The sequence below is a fragment of the Caenorhabditis elegans genome, chromosome I (genome assembly GCF_000002985.6).
Source record: "Caenorhabditis elegans chromosome I".
NCBI classification, from domain to species: domain Eukaryota; kingdom Metazoa; phylum Nematoda; class Chromadorea; order Rhabditida; family Rhabditidae; genus Caenorhabditis; species Caenorhabditis elegans.
The window spans coordinates 6,814,455-6,838,183 of record NC_003279.8 but is presented as its reverse complement, the minus strand read 5'-3'; the positions used below and the strand labels follow the sequence as shown (position 1 = coordinate 6,838,183).

General features: G+C 35.5%; 3 protein-coding genes and 4 non-coding genes across 7 annotated transcripts; 2 read left to right on the top strand and 5 right to left on the bottom strand.

Annotated features, from left to right (window-relative positions):
- Positions 1 to 43: 43 nt before the first annotated feature.
- ahcy-1 (Adenosylhomocysteinase) lies at positions 44 to 1,715 on the bottom strand. Its single transcript, NM_059554.9, has 3 exons — positions 1,478 to 1,715; positions 654 to 1,409; positions 44 to 585 (listed from the first exon to the last, which is right to left on the bottom strand). Exons 1-3 carry the CDS (start codon positions 1,697 to 1,699, stop codon positions 250 to 252), a joined length of 1,314 nt encoding a protein of 437 aa, NP_491955.1. The 5' UTR covers positions 1,700 to 1,715; the 3' UTR covers positions 44 to 249.
- An 837-nt stretch (positions 1,716 to 2,552) lies between these two features.
- K02F2.11 lies at positions 2,553 to 2,678 on the bottom strand. Its single transcript, NR_101572.1, has one exon. It is a non-coding gene; the product is annotated as an Unclassified non-coding RNA K02F2.11 (non-coding RNA).
- An 806-nt stretch (positions 2,679 to 3,484) lies between these two features.
- On the bottom strand, positions 3,485 to 23,673 carry teg-4 (Splicing factor 3B subunit 3). Its single transcript, NM_059552.4, has 22 exons — positions 23,568 to 23,673; positions 23,453 to 23,521; positions 23,242 to 23,400; positions 22,939 to 23,196; positions 22,372 to 22,626; positions 22,061 to 22,302; positions 21,819 to 21,981; positions 21,308 to 21,476; positions 21,098 to 21,249; positions 20,899 to 21,054; positions 20,568 to 20,846; positions 20,341 to 20,463; positions 19,950 to 20,279; positions 19,667 to 19,875; positions 19,418 to 19,616; positions 18,745 to 18,855; positions 5,501 to 5,599; positions 4,571 to 4,783; positions 4,375 to 4,518; positions 4,224 to 4,328; positions 4,006 to 4,101; positions 3,485 to 3,826 (listed from the first exon to the last, which is right to left on the bottom strand). The coding sequence occupies exons 1-22, from the start codon at positions 23,652 to 23,654 to the stop codon at positions 3,782 to 3,784; spliced, it is 3,663 nt and encodes a 1,220-aa protein (NP_491953.1). The 5' UTR covers positions 23,655 to 23,673; the 3' UTR covers positions 3,485 to 3,781.
- On the bottom strand, positions 6,662 to 6,713 carry K02F2.9. Its single transcript, NR_050221.1, has one exon. It is a non-coding gene; the product is annotated as an Unclassified non-coding RNA K02F2.9 (non-coding RNA).
- Positions 9,448 to 9,505, bottom strand: K02F2.7. Its single transcript, NR_050219.1, has one exon. It is a non-coding gene; the product is annotated as an Unclassified non-coding RNA K02F2.7 (non-coding RNA).
- On the top strand, positions 9,448 to 9,505 carry K02F2.10. The gene has a single exon (NR_050220.1). It is a non-coding gene; the product is annotated as an Unclassified non-coding RNA K02F2.10 (non-coding RNA).
- ser-3 (G-protein coupled receptors family 1 profile domain-containing protein) lies at positions 15,091 to 17,667 on the top strand. Its single transcript, NM_059553.5, has 7 exons — positions 15,091 to 15,297; positions 15,345 to 15,708; positions 15,756 to 16,208; positions 16,364 to 16,576; positions 16,629 to 16,953; positions 17,002 to 17,223; positions 17,272 to 17,667. The coding sequence occupies exons 1-7, from the start codon at positions 15,192 to 15,194 to the stop codon at positions 17,419 to 17,421; spliced, it is 1,833 nt and encodes a 610-aa protein (NP_491954.1). The 5' UTR covers positions 15,091 to 15,191; the 3' UTR covers positions 17,422 to 17,667.
- Positions 23,674 to 23,729: the final 56 nt, after the last annotated feature.

Sequence of the window (23,729 nt, the reverse complement as noted above, 5' to 3'; positions counted from 1 at the left end):
ATCAAACGTTTTCAGAATAATTTCTCAAACAATCGTCAAAGTTACTCCATAAAACATTTATGTCCAAAAGACAAACAACAGAACCAAATCAACGAGTTGAAGAAAAACGACTAAATCAGGCGATTATGTATTTGGGGGAAAAGCGGGTAGATGGGGAACAATACAACCAGTTCAAGATCATATGAAGTTTGAGGGCAATACAATTTAAAACAGTTAAAAAAATATCCGTATGGGGTAGAACCAACAAAATTAATATCTGTAGTGGTCTGGCTTGTATGGTCCGGCAACTGGAACTCCAAGGTATGAAGCTTGCTCGTCGGAAAGCTTAGTAAGCTTAACTCCCAATTGAGCCAAGTGAAGATAAGCGACCTCCTCGTCAAGGGTTTTTGGAAGAACGTAGAGTCCGAGCTTGTATTCTTGTGGAGTTCCGAACTTGGTCCAGAGCTCAACTTGAGCGAGAACTTGGTTGGTGAAGGAGTTGGACATGACGAAAGATGGATGTCCGGTGGCACATCCAAGGTTGACAAGACGTCCTTCGGCAAGGAGGATGACGTGACGTCCGTTCTTGAGGGTGTAACGGTCAACCTGAAAAAAGTTGGTTCAAACTTCTATCGATGATTGTGAATTCATCCTAATTCTGAACATTTTCTTACCTGTGGCTTGATGGTGTCCTTCTTGGTGGCATTGGTGTTGAGCCATTTGACGTCAATCTCGCAATCGAAGTGACCAACGTTGCAGACGATAGCGTCATTTGGAAGAAGCTCGAAGTGCTTTCCGGTAACGATGTCCTTGCATCCAGTGGTGGTGACAATGATGTTAGCCTTTGGTGCAGCCTCCTCGAGGGTGGTCACTTCGTATCCTTCCATAGCGGCTTGAAGAGCATTGATTGGATCGATCTCGGTGACAATGACACGGGAACCGAAAGCCTTGAGGGAAGCAGCAGATCCCTTTCCGACATCTCCGTATCCAGCGACAACGGCTACCTTTCCGGCGAGCATAACATCAGTGGCGCGCTTGATTCCGTCTGGGAGAGACTCGCGGATTCCGTACAAGTTGTCGAACTTGGACTTGGTGACAGAGTCGTTGACGTTGATAGCTGGAACCTTAAGGTCTCCCTTGGCGAGCATCTTAGCCAAGTTGTGGACTCCAGTGGTGGTCTCCTCGGAAAGTCCGCGGATTCCAGCGAGGTATTGTGGGTACTTGGCGTGAACCAAGTTGGTAAGATCACCTCCATCATCAAGGATCATGTTGAGTGGTTGTCCATCCTTGAAGACGATAGTTTGCTCAATGCACCATTCGTATTCCTCGTCGGTCTCTCCCTTCCAGGCGTAGACTGGGACTCCGGTCTGGGCAATGGCGGCAGCAGCGTGATCTTGGGTGGAGAAGATGTTGCAGGAAGACCATTGGACCTGGAAAAAGTTTCGATTTTTCAAACCAACTTATTTTAATACTAATTCTTTCAAAAAACAAGATTTACCTCAGCTCCGAGAGCAGTAAGAGTCTCAATGAGAACAGCGGTTTGGATGGTCATGTGGAGACATCCGGCGATTCTAGCTCCCTTCAATGGCTGGGATGGTCCGTACTTGGAGCGCATAGCCATAAGTCCTGGCATCTCATTCTCAGCAAGGATGATCTCCTTGCGTCCGAAATCGGCGAGCTTGATATCAGCGACCTTGTAAGCTGGCTTAGACTGGGCCATTGCGAATGTGTTTTACCTGAAATAATTAGAAATTTATTTTAATCTGCAGGACGGATAGGGAAGAGAAGCGAAGAAGTCCATAAGACGGAAATAAAGAAAAAAAATGAGACACTTTTTTGAAAGTTCGGCTGTGAAAAGGATAAAACAAGAGTTTGTGAAGAAAAAAAAACTGATTGTGAGAAGGTTATTTTCCAATTTATAAGTTGTTTTTGTTTATCAGAGAATCGAAAATAAACAAAAACAACCTTGGCTTACGTGGATTGCCAAAACATCAATTTTTAAATGGAAAAAAACAATAATCCATGTGTAAATAAGTAAACCCGAAAATACGGAAGATAGTTAGTGGACGAGAACTTTTTTAGGTTTTAGAGTTTAATATGTGGGAAAATCTATTAAATCTGGAACCATGACGAAGAAATTTACAACTAGTCGGTCTTTTAAACATAAAACAAAGCGAGGAACTTTGCAAAAACTTTTCCCAAAAAGAAAGCTTTTTCGAAATTTCTACTGTTTCGATCAAAGGCGCAGTGATTTTTCTCAGTGGGTCCCGCCACGAAGGCCTAAAATTTGGACTTACTCGCCGCGAAACGATGATTTTTATTTGAAAATTACTAAAGAAAATTTAAGAAAAAAACGTATTGACACATGAGGTGAGATATGCATCCTGCGATGCTCGTCAACCGTCAAGACAGCGTTATTTATGGAGAATTGGCGATAAAATCTTGATAGCCTTGTAAAATGTAAGATTACTTTGGCCGATAGCTTTGGTAAAGTGACCTTCCTGAATTCCACACCACCGCAGATTTCTTTGAAGATTCTGTACGACCTAGAAAAGGATATCACGTTTCAGATTAAATTTTAGGATTCGTCGATGATAGATTTCCCCCACTTTCCTCTTGTTCTAGAATGATTCAGTACCTTTTCAGTCTGAAAGGGAAAAATCACTTTCTTTTTTTTTTGCTAGCCCGTATTCCTACGGCGTTATTTCTGGCCCAACGGCGGCCTTTTATAGCACCCAAATGCCTGTGCCACATCAGTCTCCGCCCACTTTTCGTCGTGGATGTGCTGCGTCTCTCATTCTCCGCTTCTGTGTACTTTTCTATGTTAGATGTGCAGGAATGATAAGAGCTTGAGAGAAAGCAGAGAAAGAGGAAAGCGAGGGAAATTCAAAAATTAATTTTCTATTTTTGACACATTTTTTACAATGTGGCGCCTCAATTTGGATAATGTAATTTTTCATGCAAGACGTCGACCGGGACAGTTTCAAAATTTCTAAGTGATATGTTCTGAAATATAACTGTGTTCTGAAATATAATTTTGCTCATTACAATTAAAACTAAAATTTTCTTTGCAAATCTCGTTAAATTCTAGAAGAATCTATTAGAGATCTATGTATCTCTTACTTTCTATCATCCAAGGTCACTTCTTATCGTAGTTCTTTTTTCGAAATGCCCTCCGCCGCCAATTTCGTAGACAATTAGGTTTCGCTTATCAATTTTGCAAAGTTCAGGTGGTTTTAATGTCTAATAGAATTCTATAAACTTTTTAATGTTTTAATCTCCTAGAATAGACTTCATTTAATTTTCCAAATAAAATTTCTTTTGGTTTTTCCAAAATCCTCGAATGCTGAGAATCCGGTGCAGTTTCTCTGAGATATCTATTTCCCGGAAAATGATTTTTGTAATTTAGTATCGGAAATTTTGGCAAGGCGAATTTTTCTAGACCCACTTCGACCGTATACCTCATCTGGAATTCCAGACAGCTGATCAGCTACACATCACGCCATTCACAATGTCTCATATTTTATGTTTCTTCTCTTATCTCAATGATTATATCATGGTGATCTTGTTAACAATCGGCGCACGAGAAACAAAAAAGGAGTAAAAGAATATTAGTGAAAGGTAAAAAGGAGAGATTTCCTGAAAAAATCTTTTAAGAAAGTTATTTAACAATTTATAATTTTAGGATGGGAATAGGTTGGGACGGGAGGAAACGAAGATCAAATGAGAGAATCAGGAGAAAAAACATTTAAAAATGAAATAAAAATGTAGAAATTCAACAAATAAAAATAAATAAATTATGTTAAAAGGCGTAGCGAGTGCGAATGTCTTCCAACTTCTTTGAGATCTGAAAATTAATTTAATTTAGGCTATAATATGGAAATTTTTTGTAGTTTTAATAATTTTCTGATCACTTTCTCATGTTTCTGTTGTCTTGAAATTGCATAATCTCGTTAGGAATTTCTTGTTTCTTATCTAATCCATTAGAAATCTCCGAGATTCCAATTTGAAACAAAATATTCATACCTCGCTGACAGTTTTTCCCAATTCTTCAGCAACATCCTTCTGTTTCTGTGTATCCATCAAGCTGAACTGCTCGCAAATATCACCATCGATTACACTCTGAAAATAAATTTTTATTTCATTTAAGAAATATTTTTAAATCAAGAAAATTGACGGTTTTGTTTGAAAACTTTACAAAAAATGGCCAAATTATTGAGAGAGTTAAACTCGACAAAACCAACCTTGCATGGTGCGTAGTAACTTCTATAAGCAAGATGATCACGGCCACACAATGGCGGATATTCACTGCGAACATGCATTTCCAGATTTGTGAAAAAGTCGACTTCCTGAAAATAAAATGAAATATTCAAAAAATTCCATCAAAAATCTTACATCTTTTGACATGAACGAAACCAAACATCCAATAGCTCCACCAATTGTTGTATATACTAATGCTTCATTTGCTCCAGGCATTAATGACGTCTTCTGAAGGCTTGTAATCGTGTCACCGATGAAGAAATTCGAAACAAGTTCGACCTGAAACAAATTATTTCTCAAAAAATAATTGTAATAAACCATTTGAAAATACCTTTTGTGAAGCTCCATTAAGCCATCCACGATCCCAAACACTCTTCGATACAGTTGGATCATCCTGTACATCTTCATTAACTCTTTCCGGAAGACGAACAACTGCCAAATTTCCGAACTTATCAGCAACAGCTACAGTATGATAATCAAGAACACAAACACATGTCACGTAACGGGGAGTTGTGTCATCAGCGAATACAACCAATTGATTATCCTTCAAAAATTCATTTTCATGAATATATTCAACATAACATTTATAAAAGTAAATATGTATTTCTAAATTGCCTATCACTTTCTGGAATATTTTTTGGTGGAAAGAACACAAACTCAAAAATTAATTATAAACTGGTTAAACGGGAAGAATAATGACAAAATTGCGATATGAATTTTTTTTTTTGGTTTTTTTTTGTCCTTCGGCTATGTCGATTTTTTAGCACAACCGAAAACTCGACAACCCGACAATCTGGAAAACTAAAACAAAAAATATAGTTTTCTGAAAAACCGAATAAAATACAGAAAAAGACAAAACTTATTTTCACTTTTCTGAAGTTCTTTTTTCGAGTTTTTAAGATAGAAAATTCGCGCGAAGAAAAAAGTAAAAATAGGCCCCGCCCATTTCTTGGCATTTTTCACTAAAATGAATTTTTCTCAATATTAAAGGTGGGATATCTCCTGAATTTAAAAAAAATATAGCAAATGGCCAGTATTGATAGTAATTTTAAAAAATTTTGAATTTTTTTTGAAATTTGTATAAATAAATGATTTATTTTCAGAATTTCCAATTGAAATTGTTTGAAAAAAATTGAAAAAAAAATCATGAAAATCCTAGTTTTTTAAACATTTTTCGGTCATTAAGGTTAATTTTCTATATTTTTCTATAAGAAAATTTCATCATACTCCATTTTAAGATGTAATGAGTTTCAAAACCTACTCCTTTCCGATATCTTAAAAAGTGAACAGATTCTTGGCTATCCGAGACGATGATTCGTTGTCCTGTTGATTGAATATTGACAATTGAAACTGGGAAATTCTGAAAATTTGTAAATTAAAGTACGGAGCCCATATTTTTTTTGTGGACAATTTTTCAAATAGTTATTTTTTCCCTGCAATGTTTTCATCCAAGAAACCCATTATTCACACGAATTCTTTTTGTTCAAGCCACCTTCATTTTTTCTGAGTATTCAATTTTACTAACTAGTTCCCGATTCTCGTCATTTTACCTCCATTCATTTTCCCTTGGGAGATTCTTCGAGCCCCCAGTATCATCATCTTGTAAACAAAATAAATAGAATACATTTATATGCTAGAGGGGCATTGTCTCAAATTTCTGTTCTCGAATTTATTTCCTGTCAAAACACGAAATGTTCTCATTTTAGAAACTATCAAGTTTTCTCTTCACAAGAAATTATGTTTTCTCTCATAAATCTTTCTAAAAAAATTACATGTGGATCTCCTAAAAGATCCTCAGAAACGAAATAAATGAGCGATATTTAGACAGACCACAGGAAAACCGAAAACACAAAAAATGGACCGGAAGACGTGTCGCCCAACATTCTCCTGCAATTTCAACATTTTTTCTTAGTCGTTGTATTCTGCTCTCCGAAATATTTCGCCGGTCGTGCTCTTTTCTTTCTCTCTGAACAATTAAACTTGTGTCACGTCTTTCTTTTTCTCCTCTGCTTCAGAATTTTCATACTTTGTTCAGAGACAGTCTGCTCCTCGTTTTCAGTCGTTCAGAGTCTTAATTTTCTAGAGTTTGAGGAAAATCATAGATTCGAGATGGCCCTGAGAAACTAATAAGCCTGACTAATTTTGAATTAGCAAGTCCCGAAACTAAATAAAAGGCGAGGAAACATAAAATAATCTCGTTCTCATTTTCTGTTTTTCGTAGATCCAATTTTATCAAATTTTACAGAAAAAGAATACGGTAAATAATTCCGAAACAATACATTCTTTGTCTAAAGTATTTAGGTTTAAAACGAGAGAAATTTGAGAAAAAACAGGAAATAGGTTCTTTCGTAGTTTTTAACAATAAAGGTATTTATGTGTTTCACTCTCTTTTTCTATGGGAAGAGGATCCTCTCAGTTTTCTTTCAAATCTTATCCTCTTCATTCAAAAACAACCCTACTTTAAACGAAGACGAGACAAAAAGTAAAATACGACGAAGAGAAAAGGGAAGAAGAAGTAGAAGTATTTAGAAGAAATTTTCCTTATTCTTTTTCTCTTTTATTTCTTTGTTCAATTCATTCAATTTACGTATTCAAAAGAGCATGTGATTAATCATATTCTATCAACAATAAAACTTATCAAGATAATACAACTCATTTTAAGAACCGAGATTGTTGACCCGTTGTTTATTACTGTACATACCCAGTATCTAACCTAATAGTATTTTATTGCGTCCTTTTCTATTTAGACTAACACACTAAATTATCGATCAAATCTTCGCTATTAGTATGGCCCAAAATGAGTGAGTGGAAAGATGCTTCAAGACCTTTCAGTTATTTTCTACTTCCTGGATTCATCTCAGGAAAGATTTAATAATTCTTAAGGCCAATTTCCTCGCCAATAATTATTGTCTTCACATTTCAAACCCTTCGCTCAATTCCAGTTTCACAAGATTTCTTTTTATTATTCTGATTAGCCTGGCTAAAATATTCGTTTCGTCGTCGCTATAGTCAACCGACCGACCGAATACATTTACTTGGTTGCTTTCCCCCCTCCTTACTACTCAACCTCCTGAACATTGAGCGCTCAAAATAAAAAAATAACGCAACGAATGAGCAAAAAAAAACAAGATTCCTTTGGTTGAGAAAAGCAAGAGTTATAAAGATAGAATGCAAATCAGGTTGTTGGTACTTGCCATCTATAGAAGAATTTCCTTTTTTACCTCTAAAAATAAAATCCTCTCCCCTTGCTTCTTCCGGTTGAGAGAATATTTTAGAGAATGTATTCTCTTGAAGAAGAGAACAAGGTTCGATATTTAAATTTCATATTTTCCAAGTAAAATACCAAAAACACACAATAATGGTACTTGGAAGACAAGGTCCCCGAAAGAAAACCTATTGTGAAATGATGTAATTCGTTGGAATAAAGCATCTTGTTACACTTCTTCGAACTTTTCTAGACAATTCTTAGATATCCATCACGTTGTTGAACAACAATTCACAACTTGTGAGACAACTTTTGTTCCGATTTAGACCCAACTTATCATCCATGCAGACAGAAAACACGGGGAATTCTTTATATTCGAAGAACTCATTCGTCATGTCTCAAATAGATTTCAGAACAATTTTTTTTCAGAGTTTACCTTCTAGTCTTTTCTTCCAATGAGTTCCAATTTTTACTTACCTTTTTTGTTCCAATACGTTTTCGAGTTTTGTTGATAATTCCAGAAATTAACCAAAACAGTTAATTAAAATGACATAATATACTTTTCAAATTGACACTATCTAAATTTTTAAAACAGGAACAAAATATTTTAAATCCTTCAAGGACGTGCTCGAAATATATTGTTCTTTATTATTCATTAATGAGTGCACATTTAAGTGTGGATGGTACAATTCGTTGTTTCACAAAAAAAACCAAAGAACGTCATCAGATTCTGACGTTGTTTGATGTAGACAACATTAAAGTAGAAACTTTGAGATAAACTCATAATCTAATATACGGAGAAAAAGCATCTGTCGATAAGAAAACTTTTCACACCCATTTCAAGTACTTCCTGCTTCTCATGGTCTTCGTTCAAGTGAGATCCGAAAAAAAAACTAATATTTAAGTGACCCTTGTTTATAAATAAGTAGCGATGAAGCCCATACGATAGCTTTTCGTTGAGTTTGCCGGGAAAAAATTTGTGTAATTGAATGGCGGTTTCAAAAAAGATTAACTTTGATTTAACATCCCGTCAAACTGTTTCTTTTGTAGCAACGCACTAGTTTATTACAATTTTTTTGGAATCTTTGCCAATTTCCACGCTTAATACGAACATTCTATAGTAATCTATACCGAGAATGTTTCATAAAATGGGCGGAGCACATATGAAATTTATTTGGATTCAATTTCCAAAACGAAGACTCCCATACACGTTCGTCTATTTTCATTTCTTTCGTAAAATTTCTTCAGAAAAAAATCCTATTCTTAAACTTCCGTATCACATTGGATATACTCAATGGCTTCCCGATGTTCGAACTCTAATCAAAAGCTATAGCATTTGTTGCATAACTCAAAGATCTTGTCCTCTTCAATTCATTCTTTTAACAAGTTGATCGAACTGAAAAATAACTGAAAATTTAGTGAATTAGAGTGGACGACGGACGAACGAATGAATGAATAGAGGAAGAACATGGAAAAAAGCAAAAATTCGAGTCAACTGGTTGCTCGCCTCCAATGAATTTTTTCTCTTCACAAACAGCAACGGTGGTTCCAGAAAATAGCACGTGTCTTCGGAACACTGCGACACACATACACAAAAAGAAAATAACCCCATCGTTTTTCTTTTCTTTTTCTCTATTTTTTCTCATCTTCATTAAACCAGGCCATTGCTTTAGCAGTGAATGGGATGAGCTGCACAAAATTGATTCAAAAACACGAAGAAAAGAGCTGAAATTTGATGGGTTGCGGGGGAGGATTCTTCTTCAGTAGTTTCCCATGTATTTTCAAGTTCTGTTCCGAGTCAAAACTAGGTCCTCCCTTCATTTCCATTTTTTGTGTTGTTTTATCAAACTCTCCGATCTCACAATATTTCATCCATTCTATAACCGTAATCCTAGCATCCGTATGATAAATCATAAGAAGAGCATTTATTCCTTTCGACTCATCTACATTTAGAAATACAATCTCGTTCTTCCATTTCCTTCCATTCTTTTTTATGCATTTCTTTCAAAGAAGGACATCCGCCCGGTCGGACACACTAACCGGTCGATGCAAATTCGATAAAACGCGTTCGTTTCTCTGCTCCTATTGCTCGCCCAGTAAATGTCAGTCCGGAAAAAATTGGGAGCGAATCTGAGGGAAAATCGAATTGTCTTCAAATGGACAAAAACGACGCAAAAATCGGAATTGCTTTGAATTTTAAAAGTTTTTCACACTTCTGCCCATTCCATGTTTTGTTGAACAATTTTTGAGAGGAAAACTACTAAGTTGATATCCATAACTTACACAATTGTCTGCCACTGAATGTGTTCAGAAATCAGATTTGCAAACGAGATCAATTTTGTTAAAAGTGATGTAGCTGTAAAATATGTTTCTTGAAATAAAGTTTATAAGGTTTCAGTTTGATAAACCAAAAAATCTCCCTCCGAAATAGTTTCCTTCCGAATCACATCATTCGCTAATTTTATATATATATATAAATAACAACTGACATATTTGTTTTCAAACCACTATTCATCCATGATTATATAATACTAATCAACATAATTAGAGCCCATAGCCTTATCCTCCAACTGTGTTTAGTTATACAAAAAGAATCCAATAGGGTGTTGTATTATATAGAAAATACAATTAGAATTTCCGTTTGCGTCATTATTTTACAAGAGTTGTTATGTTCTGAAGTGGATTAAGACACAAAAAGTGACACGAAAATTCCATTACCTTTCTATTTTCAACATTTTGCCGAAATAATAGAATTTTCAGTCACTTTCAGACAAGAATTTGACGCATTTTGAAAAAATAGTATGTTTTGAAAGCTTTTCTCCGTACTATTTAAGTACGGTGTCCAGAAAAACTTTGGTATTTTCAAAAAATCCGAAACAACAATTTCAAAGAAACCCTTTTGTATTTTTTTCTTGAATCTCTTGATTCTTCGATTTCTGACAGAAAATCCCAAAAATGCTCACAAATTCCTTGAGCACACCGGCTCGACCTCTACACTTCTCTATGTTACGCTTCATCGCACCTTTCTTCATTCTCTTCGCCTTCCCACCCACTTATGGAATATGATATGAACCACAAAAGGAGCTACGACAACGATCAGAGCAGTAAAAATATTTCAACGCTCTTTTTCTATGGCATCACCCAAATTATAGAACCTCTCCCTCCATGTTGAACTTTGGTGAACCAAATAAATTGTTTTCTAAAAATCATAAACCAAAATATTCAAACTCCAAGACAGCTGAAAAATGATTGAAAAAGACAGATGGGAAACAGTACGTCGTCTATAAATACCCGCTCGGAGTTAAGAACATAATTATTTCGTTTTTCTCAGTTTTGTTCAATTCGTTCGTTGGTTGTGACAGATCACAATGAAACCATACGAAAAAATGAATGTTTTCAGTTTAAATGAAGGAATTCCAAATTTCTTGCAAAACCTTTGACTGAAAAAATTAACTAAGTTCATCTTGATCTATGTCATGGAAAACTTCAGTTTTTTCAGACAAAAATTAAACTATTCAGAATGGATTTTTATGTTTAAGTTGAAACAAAATTTTTCGGGTGAAATATTAAAGAAAGATGATCAATTTATTCATGACCTCATCAATCCTCTATGTTCAATGCTGAAAAAACACCAAAAAGTTATTCAACATTGAAACTTTAGAGTACATCTCTATCTTTCCCCTTCATTCATTTTCCGTCCATCAAAAATCCGCTTTCATCATCAGAAATCTCGTTTTTTTTTCAGTAATCCAGTTAGTTCCCTTTGAGGAAGCACCCTCTTGAGATATCTAGATCAAAGGTGCTAAAAATAAGAAAGCGGAAGGTCGAAAATAAACGAAATGAACTTTTGAAGAACTTTGTAGCGTGGAAACATGCACGTAAACTAATCTATAACTTATTAGGTTTACCAAGTGCCATGTCAAACATGTTGTAGAAAACATAATAAACGTTTCTCAATTTGTAGATCATTGTGAGATTCTCGAAAATTCGTCATGTAGATATTTATAAGAAGATTAAGCCGTAATATTAGCTTTCCAATATAGTCAGGCACATAATGAAGTAGCTCAATGTGTATTGTTCCTTATCTACCAAGATTAAGCTTTCTTCCAAATACTGCTTGAAAAAACGAATCCTTAAGCTTAGTTTGGCACAATTAGTATTTTTGGAAAATGTTTTAGTTTCAATTTTCCATTATTTTTCAATAATTGATGAATTGCCAACAGTCTCAACAGTTTGAGTATATTACTGTTTGATAATCTTCGATGATAATCTATTGTACATATACACCGAAGACTCATTTCCAATTCGCCCCTCCATCATAGTTGACATAATCATTGATTTCCTCTTATTCTCATCAAATTTCTTCGGTTACAAACAAAACCACATAGAATCTTAGAAAATGAGAGAAAAACGAGGAAATAAGATTATTTAGGAATGACGAAACGGAAGTAAAATATAACTTTTTCCCAGTGAATTCTATTGTTTTCACGACGTTCCAGTCGTTTCGCTTTCACATAATCCACACCTATCCATAATTCTTCAGTATATATGCATTCTTTCTTGTTTTCAAGAATGCTCTTTTCTGCCTTCTTAGGATTCTTAGTTGAAAATGAGCAAAAAAGAGCAAGAACATCTTAGTTTTCAACCTCAAAAACTGTCAACAACCAAATCCCTGCATTTGGGAAGAACAAACTAAACATTTCCATCTTATTCCGTCGTCTCCCACTCATAAAGCTTTGAGCCTATTTTTCTCCCAAATTTTTTTGAAGCAAAACCAGAGAAAGGTTCATCGATCAACCTTCAATAAAAACGTTTTTCGAAATAGTATGAGAAGAAAAAGACTAATTCGAAATTCTGGGTGTGGTAGAAATGAGAAGTGAGCCAAAAAGATATCCAACAGACACCTAAAAAGTTCTCCGGATCTACTCATATTTCATAGGGTAAGGCTATAGGTCAGCTGTTATATTGAAAAAGCGTTTTTTTTTCAATGATGTAACGTCACAAATTGCCAAAATGTCAACTTTTAAAATAATGAATGATAATCATTTGAACTTCGTTCTACAACTGACCAAGTTAATCTGTATTGGGTACGTCACAAATTATGGAAATGTTTAGTTATGTAACTAGATTCAATCATGTATCCCCATTTTCAAATCTAGAAAACTTTTCTTCAAATCTTTCTAACCTTTTCTAGTCCTTTCTCCCATAGGCTTCTGCTGCCCTGTCATTATCTTTAGTCGAGTCTGAAGCTCATGTTTGTTGTATGTGTCCGCAACGTCATGATGCCCTTTCAGTTCCGAATTCTAATTTGAAGCCACAAAACCACCGAAAAATGTAAATTATGGAACATTTACTCACTAGACAACATTAGTGCTCAATTCAAGTCATTAATTATGCGAAAGAGTTTTGTTTTTGATATTCTTTTAAATATTAAACTTCAGAACACAATTGAACTCCATTGCGGACATAGACGGCTTGTTGTGTTTCTTTTTGATAAACATCAATTTATATGTAAAAATTGGAGGCTGAAAATTCAGCTCTATTTGCACAATAACACGTCATAAACAACACAGGTTCCACATATAATCCCTCTTGGGGAATGAACTGTCTAGTGTGCAAGGAATTGTCAATTCCTTATTCCTTATCAATTACTATTTCTGTTCATTTATTTTCTTTAAATGAACGGCATTGACTCATTTCTGATACAATTTGTGTGGAATCCGCCCCCAGAGTACTCTGCTTTGTCGTTGCTTGTCCTTCGCGCCAAACACACGAATTAAAATCACCAGTTCCAAGTAGAGCAAGACTTCGTCTCCTTTTCGACTCCGCCTCATATTTCTTATTATTCTTAGCTCGACATAAGTGCTCTCTGTGCTGGTATAGTATAAGCAAATTTCTCATTTTCTTCCCTTTTCTTGATCAAGAATAATGAAGATATGCATAATCAGAATGTAAGGAGAGATTAGCTTTTGATAAACCTCATTTTATTCTAAATCCATTATTTATGAATTTATGATACACGGCTATGAAACTTGCATTAGCTCATCTTTTCATGTTCTGATAGTATCGTCTTTTTCAATTTTTTTCTTTTCGACAAAAAATGAATTGATGATTTTTTGTTGTTAGAAATAGAACCAAATTGGTTATTTCATTGAATACATTTTTAATGAAAAGATTATTATATGTTCAACTTGTAGTGCGATCCTACAAAAGCACCATTTCAATTTTTGTTTTTAAATGAAAACGAACTCTTAAAAATGATTGATGCACCATCAACTGCCAAAACAATTCAAACCAATTGGTAGATCAGACTGTTTTGAAACACATATTTTACGTCTCCAAATCAATTCTGAATGGTTCCAGTAAGCATTTTTGAGATGAAACTTGCTAGTTGGTACTCTACTGAAAAAGCATGGTTTTTCTATTGAATAAGAGTTCAATTGTTGTATGCTTTTGTTGTGCTCTCTCCTGTTCTCACTCTATCGGCCATTTTTCCCATAGAGTCAGAGGAGGGGTGAATTGGAAAACAATAACAAAAAAACTTGAGAGCAAGTGTCTCAAAACAAAAAACGATGGCGAAAAATTGTGCCGGTCTGTCAAATCGTCGTATGTTCCAGTAGTGACGTCGGTTACCGGAGGTCTTGTGAGCATAAAGCTCGAAAGCTAGCCGATCTCAAAACTGAATCAATCAGTGAAATCAATTTTGAAGTAGCATCCAAATTGATATGATATTAAACTATGAAACTGTTTACCGATTTAGTGGAAATTCAAGTTTGACCAAGGAAAGCATAATTGTTGATGTTACGGTTATATAAAAATTGTAGACATTTGTTTAGATATTTTCAAGATTATATTTTGATGCTTCCTAAAATGGTAAACGATGAAATTGTTACGTAGATGAGTCATGCATGGGTTTTCAAAGATATTTCCGGAAAAAATAAATCTAGAATTCTTCGACGTTATCATCTACGTTCGTGTCATCATTTTTTCACCTTCCTCCACCCCCAAATATCATTTTTCCTGTCTGATTCTTCTTGTTCACTCTGTATCTCACTCTCTCTCTCTCTCTCTCTATCTTCTTTCTAGAGTTAAGAGGGACAAGAGGCTAGTTGGATGGTGCTCTCCGTCTGTTTGTGTGTATGTGCTCCGTCTGATGGCTCTTTTGCTCTCGCGACATCTTCAGATTTGTTTCCTCCTCCTTCTCTTACTTCTTCGTCTACTACAACTTTTCGTGTGGTCCTTTTTCATTTTTTAATCTCATTGCCACGTCATTTCGGACATTCAAAAAATGGGACAATAGCAGGAAAGTAGGCGTGGTTTAATATAAATTAATTAAAACCCACACACAGACTGAGACACATTCATTTCCATCATATGAGTATAAATAATAGGTCTTCCCTTCTCCGCTTTTCTCGCCTTTTTTGTTCATTTCAGGTACATATCTTTTTTGAATGTATCTGAATATGACGTCGATGTGTACAGGGAAACTTAATTTCCCAACCGACCATTTCGCCCTCGGGACAAATTTGGCAGCCATTTTCAGCAGTTTTTCTTAGTTTTCAGACCACTTCACAAATCTTTTCATTACTCTTCATTTTATTCTCTAATGTTTTTTTCCTGCCTGTGATTCTATTTTTTTTTTGCAGACATCGTCCATACACGTTCTTCTTCTTCAATTCATATGGAATGAAAAAGTTTGGAAGGAGAAAAGAAGAAGAAGACGATTTTTAAAAAGAAAAACAAAATTATGGAATGGATGAGAAATACGTTAAACGGCCAATTTATCGCCGAAAACTCAGATTTTTTATCTGAAAACACGACGACGACGACATTAGGATTCACCCCGATCACTGGTAAGAATTAAATAAGTTTTTCTAGAAAGTTAATATGAAATTTTCAGAAGAAAGCCCAAATTGTTCATTCTACGAATGGTCAAGAAACCCATCACATGCTCAATTCTTCCGAATATTCTCAATCATTTCCGTTCTAACCGTTTTGGTTGTAGTTGTTGTTCTGGGAAACGCTTTGGTAATAGCTGCGGTTCTTCTCAGAAGGCGTCTTAGATCGGCAACCGGTCTTCTAATTTTGAGCTTGGCGTTGGCTGACTTACTTGTGGGTACCGTAATCCTACCATTCAGTATTGCTAATGAAGTACTCGATCAGTATTGGATATTTGGAGAAACGTGGTGCACAATATGGCTAACACTTGATATTTGGATGTGTACAGCGTCAATTTATAACTTGGTAGCTATATCGATAGATCGGTAAGTTTTCGGATCAATTTATATATTAAATTGACTTTTGTTTGAAGATATATCGCCATCATCAAACCATTGAATTATCCAATGCTGGTAACCAAATTCCGGGCGAGGTGCACTGTTGCAATTGTCTGGATTGGAAGTTTTTTGATCTGCTCTCCAAGTTTTTTCTTGGCAAGTTCCATAAAAGACAAGGAAACTCCATGCAGATGCACTCCAGCAAATGCAGGACGTGTATATGTGGTCTTCTCCGCATCCAGTAGCTTTTACATTCCAATGATCATTGTCGTTTTCGTTTATTTCCGAATTTATGTGGCAGCGAGAGCAGCCACCAAATCAATTTATTCGGGAATGATGAGTGTGACAGCGGCAGCTAATAAGAAACAAAACCCAAAGAGCTATCTTTTGAACCATCCCGACGTGATCAACAAGGATTCGTTACCGATGCTCCGTGTACATCGTGGCTCTTCCGTGGTCGCTCAAATTACGCCAAACAAGCCGTATAAGTGAGTCGATCCATCTTCTTCTCTTATAAACAATTTATAATTGGATATGAGCAGCGGTAAAATTTAAGAAAGAAAAGAGAGAGAGAGAGACTGAGAATAGAGCAAAGAGCTTACTCATTATAACAGCACAATCCATCTAACATCTCCATTTTCAGCACATGCCGACAAAACGGAAATTCCATCGACGCCACCGCAAACGGGACATCACAGATCACTGCGGCGGCGACGAAAGCGAGAAAATTTGCGAATGATTCGGCGAAAACACTGGTAAATCGTGGAGCGGTTGGAGCAACACAACAAGCTCCTATAGGGGCAAGATTCAAGAGACATGGAAGGGACAGTGAAAGTTCGGTTGATTCAATGAATGGGTACGTTATTATATGGTGCCTATATTTCCAAACTGATTGTATTAATTTTCAGCACAAATTCATATTCTGCCACTCCACACAAATCTGGTAACGAAGAACTAGGTTCTCTTATCGAAAACTCACGTAGCAGTTCGACAGACTCGAATGAAAAAACTGAACAATTGACGAATCAAACCGATGACAATTTTTCAATGAGCAACAATAACAACAATGGAGACGAAAAAGAAGCATTCGATGAGTCTTTGTTAAGTGAATCAAAAAAGAAATCAAAGAGTCTAGCGTCAAAATTCAATCACTTGATGCGACGTGGTCAAAAGAAAAGGACAGCCGGTGCATATGAAAAACGATTGTCACTAGAGATTAAAGCAGCGAAAACTGTAAGTTCCCTTGTATAATACATCTTAAAATCATTTTTTGAAATTCAGGTGGCCATTGTAACGGGTTGTTTCATTTTCTGTTGGCTTGGTTTCGCACTAGTTTATGGCTTGGAAATAAAGCTGAATGATGTCGTCTGGAGCATTGTTTTCTGGCTTGGTTATCTGAATTCTGCTCTCAATCCGGTTATTTACACAGTATTCAATCGCGAATTCCGAATATGTTTCAAGAGATTGTTGACGTGTCATCATTTGAACCATCCAACGCAGAAGGTAATAGTATTTAGAACAAAATAGAGTTCTCATATCTTAAAGTTTCAGTACACGAACAACAATTCGTATAACTCAACGGCAATTCGATCCACAAATGCCGTTAACCGTGTACCTCAAACAAGTCTTGGAAACTACACACAAACACAAAATTCGGAGAAAAGTTCTGCAGCAGTGACATTTAACACTCCAACCAACTAACTAATTGTTATGAACTTATTTCAATTTTTACAATTAAATAATCTTTCTTCCGTTCGAATTCCATCCCAATCATGATTTCATTATTTCTTCTCTCACATTCTTCCGGTGAATTCTTTCCGACAATCTAACAATACAGGGTAATCTCATTCTCAGAATTGTTCGAGTTATCTGCTTCACAATTTGACATTTTCTCAGTTTGTGACTTTAAATAACTTGCAAAATTAAATAAATATTATATTTACATACTTTACAAGTCTTTGTAGATACTGCTTTCAAAGTTAAAAAACTGAAAAAAAAAACCAATTCCATTTTTCGCTTCAAGTTTTCGATTTTTCTCGGAAGCAATGACGTCGTAAAATATGAAAAAGAAGTATAGCTTCCTACAATTAACCGCTCAAATATAATTGCTTAATTTTAAACATTTCTGATATTTAGTGGTTTGTTCATAGGAAATCGAGAAGCTGACCAAATACGTTGAAAAGCCATCAAACTGAATTGAAAGGCACCCGGAACTGGAAAAGCGGAACTAACTTTGAATCTAAATTTAACACTCCAAAAAAGAGCAAAAATTGAGATATTTCGTGCGGAATTAATGTCTGCTGTTTACTGAAACCCATATAACTCGGAAGTGATGGTGATTCACGCAACAACAAAAAAATCACATTTTCCTAGCTTGAATCGTCGGAGCGAATACTAAAAGTAGCTGGCACACATACTTGAGACAAAAGGTTAATACAGAGCACACTTGAGGCGGAGCAGTTAGAGGGTGGGAAATTATTTTCGATAAAAAAATAATTTTGAGATGAACCAAAAAGGGTATTTCTTCGTTATTAAATGTTTCGAAAACAATGGAAAATCAAATGAAATCCTCACTTTTCACTATCCAATGTTCTACCACAATACTCGGAGAACTCTAGCCATTTATAAAATTGAGTCCCTCTCAGAATTTATCTGAAAACTTCTTACAAGTTAACTTTGCAGGCATTGTAGTGAATCCCTTTTGTAGTTTTTTATTGAAACATTATTTTTTAATCTCCGTGAACGAACTGAACTTTAGCCGAAAGAAGAATAACAAGAATGATCTTTAAAAACTGATAATCCATGGTTTCCTTTTCTTCGATTTTTCTCGATACTTCCTTCTAGTTTTTCACTTTTTTGTTGAATCCTTCCGACCTCATCTGTGTCTGTATGTCATTCCTTTCTCTGACTAATCAAATTCAAATTCTGCACACATGCTGCCTTCCGGCCCTTCCTATTGTCAATTTTCACACATTTTAAATGAACATTCCTGGGGGTTTATTTGAAAAAAAGAAAGAAACTGACCTTGTTTTCGCACTTTGCCAATAACTTTTTCTGTCCAATGTCGTACATTCGGAGGAATCGACCAAAACCGACGAGTGCCATGCCACGGAAATCATGAATTGCTCCCACTGGCTGAAATTTAATTTTTTTAAAAGATAAATTATGCATAAAAATCTCAATTTTGAATACAAATTTAGAAGATAAAATTAAAATAACTGAGTCATCCCCAGAAGAAAAAGTTACCAAAAAGATACGGTACCCGGTCTCGACACGATTTTTTCGAAAACAAAAAAGGAAAAACTGAAAAAATTAGAAAAACTTATTTTTTTAGTTTGAAGCGTTATTTTGAAAACATAATTTTAATTTTAAAACTAATTTTGATTTAAAAAAAATAATTACGAGTGTGATTTTTGGGAAAACTTAAGCATTTAAACATTTTTAATTTTTCAGTTAATCAAAATTTCATTTTTTTCGAAAAAAAAATGTTTTTTCATCAACACACGAAACATCTACATTTCTTTGAAATTTTGAAATTACAGTACACATTTTTGATGCGGAATCCGATTTTTCATAGTTTAAAATTTTTCGCGTCGAGAACGGTTATCGTATATTTGAAGCAATCAGTGCAAAACTTCTCCCCTGGGTAATATACTCATTCATTTTTAAATGAAAATTAAATAGCTATAAAGCTTACCAATGGTGTTTCCGTTCTGTGCAAAAAGTCGAATCGATCACCATTTGCTGATAGATGGAATGTATAAACACATCCTCTAGTTGGCCGAATGGATGTATCATTTGGATCAATGTCATGTACATTAAGAACTTCATTAACTCCACAACCAACCAGCACCATAGCTTCATTCGGATGCTTCGAGAATTGCACAAGAGCCACGCTGAAACAAATTCAATTAAAATTTTATTTTTCTGAATGAAAAAATCAAACCATTTTGCATTCTCATCTTGTGGGAGCTCAAAATATGAGAGTTTATCCCCAGAAGTCGCAGAAATTAAACTGATAGCAGATGCCCATTTTCCTCGAGCTGCTCGTGGTGCTCCGTACACTCGCTCATCGAGTCGTCGTTCACGAAGATTTGTAGCAATTTCTTGTGCAAGTTGAGCTTCTGTCTCGTCTGATGCCATTGCTTCAACGTCCTAAAAAATAAGCTTTAGTTTTCATTTTTGCTGATAATAAAAAACTGCGAACTGATTTCTTGTGAGCCACTTACCGCAGCCATTTGATTTCTCTTAATATTTTTGGTAACTTCTGTATAAGACGCATGATCAGTTTCAATCACAATTAGACATGGCATTGATGGATGAACAGCAACACGACGTGGTGTCATCTTATGTTCAAATGATTGAACATTAAATGCCACTCCAAGCTTCTCGGCTGCAATAATTCTGAGTGTACTGGCAGAAATGGCGACAATTCCTTCTGAGCACTGATTTGAGCAGAAGCTTGCCGCGTATTCCAAATTCGCATAGCTGAGTGGTGTCAAATGAAAGCGGCGTTGGAAGTGATAGAGAAGCCATGAACGGGAAGATGTACAGAGAATCTGAAATTTACAAAAAATGAAAATAAATACTTTTCTGAACTTTAAAAATAATGAAATTTACCGCAGATCGTCCCTGACATTGTACTTTGAAAAGTTTTACAGGTCTGGTACCAAGATATCGTGTTCTGGTATCCATAATAGCTCCAGTGACATTATCGACAGTATTACGGAAGAGGCATCCATTCTGAAAACGTAGTCGATTGCGATTTTGAAAATATTGTTTGTTTAGTAGACCTTTATTAATTATTCAAGAATCAAAAACTCATAAATTAGTAATAGAATACAAACCTGCAAACCAATATTCAAATGAACAGCTGCAACTCCTTTTCCATCTTCATTCGGTGTATCAATAAGAAGAATAGATTCTGGTGGACATGGAAGACTTTGAGTACTCAATGGCATAAGCATATCATTTGGATCGAGAGAAATTATTCTAACAGCGTTATCAACTGTTCCGAGTGCCAAAAAACGAGAATTGAGTTCTCCTTCTGAAATCTCACTGAACGTCATGCATGCAATATCTGCGTTGAATAGTTTTCGTTCCGTGAACTCGTTCAATGTTCCATTCTGCAAAAAATGATCATTAATTTGAATTAAGTTATTTTCTGTAAAATTCTACCAAATCTAATTCGAAATACACAAGTTCTCCTCCTGTCAATGCAACTGCAACTTGTCGTCGATTAACAGCACACTTGACAATTTGTCGCCGTGGTGGTGCCTTCCATTCATTGATACGCTTATCTGCCCGAATATGACGAATACCTTCCGAGTAGATCTGAAAAAAAAGATAATTAAAACAGAAAACTTTTCGAATATACCTGAACAAGAGAATCATCACCAATCATTGCACATCCAATAGTTGGTGTAGTTGGAAGAAATCCTGAATCTGATGCTTCTTCGACAGTATCTCCAATTGTTAGTGCAAGTGTGGCATTGACAAAGGAAACAACAATATATGAGTCATATTGGTCTGAAATTTTAAATTTTAAGAAATTGGTCAGATTTTTAATTTTTATTCTAAATGAAACCTTCGATATTCTTCTTCACAGTCCACACAGCATTCGGATTTCCAGGCAAATCAGAAACTGCCATTTCAGAAATTTCAAGTCCATTTCGAAGAACTTTCAAAGAAGATCGAGCACCACGTCCAACGAGTGAGTAAATCTGTGCTGCATCTTCTCGAGCAATATCTCCAATCTGTAAATTCATTTCGTTTTAGCTTTGATATTCAACAATCATTTTTTTCCGATTTTTCAGCTTTTAAAGAATTTTGACTTTTTCATTTTTTAAACTTAAAAATGGGTTTGAAACATGATGCTGGTGCTAAAATGAAAAAAAAAAAATTAATGTAAGTGTTTTTTTTTCGAATACTTTCATATTAGAAATTAAAGAGGAACAAAATTGAATTCCTATCGGAGTAAAATGTGTCCGTATTCCAGTTTCTACAAAAAAAAAGTTGGCAAAATTTCAGATTTTAGCAAAATTTGGATCGTTTTTTTTTTGAAATCTTAACCCGCCATTAAAACTCGTAAAACATACGACAGCATCTGTAAGAGGGCTCAAACTATCCATTGAATCAATTGGAATCAAAGATTTGAGCTCATGTGGCTCAAAGAATGCCGCATCGTTTTCTCCGAATCCCATTGCTGATGAAAATTCGTCATCATCTCCTTCACCCAGACTAGCGATTTGGTAGAGCTCACTGAAATAAATTTAATTGTAAAACGTTTGATTACTAAAATATACAATAGATTTCAATAAAATTAAAAAAAAAAACTAACTGATTTCCGAACTCTGCAGCCACGAACAAGAATCCGGATTTCAGAATACATAAAGCGTTCGCAGGCGGTACAGTATCAAAATATTTGAGTTTCATCTCCGACACAAGATCCTCATCAGTTTCCAGTGTTACTTTGAAAATATCTCCATTTTCAGCTTGAACAAGGAAAAAGTACATATTTTTCGTTTTATGAGTAGCCGTCGCAATGATGAGCATTGTTCGGTCTGCGTCATCGAGCTCGTTCTGTAAAAAATTATTGAATTCAAAATAATTTGGGGAGAAATTCAGAAAGAAAAAGAAAAGAAATCTCACTCTTCTTCTTGGAATCGGACATCTAATATCTGGTTGATCACCAAGATTCTTGTACACCAAATAGTTTTCACAGCACACGATGACACCAGACGGACCGTCATTACCACCTGGAACTGCGATAAGCAAGTTTCCTGGATCATTTAGAGGTTCCGCATACTTTCGAACAACATGATTTAATCCCAAATCAAGCTCGTAGAAGGTTAACGTTTGTTGTGTTCGTTTTGCTGCTTCTCCGGTTGGATCGTTGTCAGCATCCTGGAAAATTAGAGCTGATTATTGGATTTCACATAATTAAAAATTAACAAAACTCTCAAATTCTAATTATCTTTTTTCTCAAATCAATCTGACATTACAATGAACCTTTCACTGAGATAATGTCTATTGCTGGCATGAGCTGGCAAACTGGACGCCCGATTTTTTTCATCGAACGTCCGGTTTGCTATCCTAATCTACGAGATAACCTTTTTGAACAAAATCTTCACAACGAAAGTTGCCTTCTTCGACAATTATATAGAAACGAAAAATTGTAGTGGTCTTCAAAATAAATATTCTGTCTTGTTTCATTACCTCATAATCAAATTCCAGACACGCAAAAGTAGGATTCTCAAATCCCACATCGATTCCAACCATTGCATAACACAATGTGTGATGCTTGTGAGCTTCAAGTGGCGATGAAATTGTTAAATGTGCTTCAGAGTCTCGATTCATAATATAAACAAGCTTTTGACGTTCAACGGCTCCAATCATTAATGCACGTCCACGTGGGTCTCCAACCAAGAAATGGCCTGGAACGATTCGACGGCATCCAGTTTTTCCGAAAGTTTCCTAAAGAAAATAGTGAAAATATATGCTTTCCACGCGGAAGGTTACCTGATGCAGCCGCTCGAAACATGTTTTTTCAGCGTTATATTGTAAAATCACAATTCTACCCGAGTCTGAACCAACTGCGATGAAATCTCGAGTTCCAGCTGTCAAACGGAAAGCGAGAAGCGATCGAACTATTCCGAAAATGTCCTGGTGGCACATAACCTTAAAAATCAATTCTCGTTTATCAAAATCTGTAAGTTTATCAATTTCTTACTTTTATTTTGCCTGTAACTGTATCCAGTGTGAGCAACTCCAGTGCTGATCCGCGCCCAACAACGATTTCCTGGAAGAAACACATTTTCAATCATATAATTCTCTAACTTTTATACCTGCGCCTTGGGGGTTCCAGAGAAATTGCCCTGAATGGCCTGATTGATGGCCGATTGCCCTTGTAGTGTCAAATTGTACAAGTGCATTGTGGAACACGGCTGAAACACATATATTCATGGAACAAAAATTGAGATGTTGCAAATATTGAAGAGACATAAGTT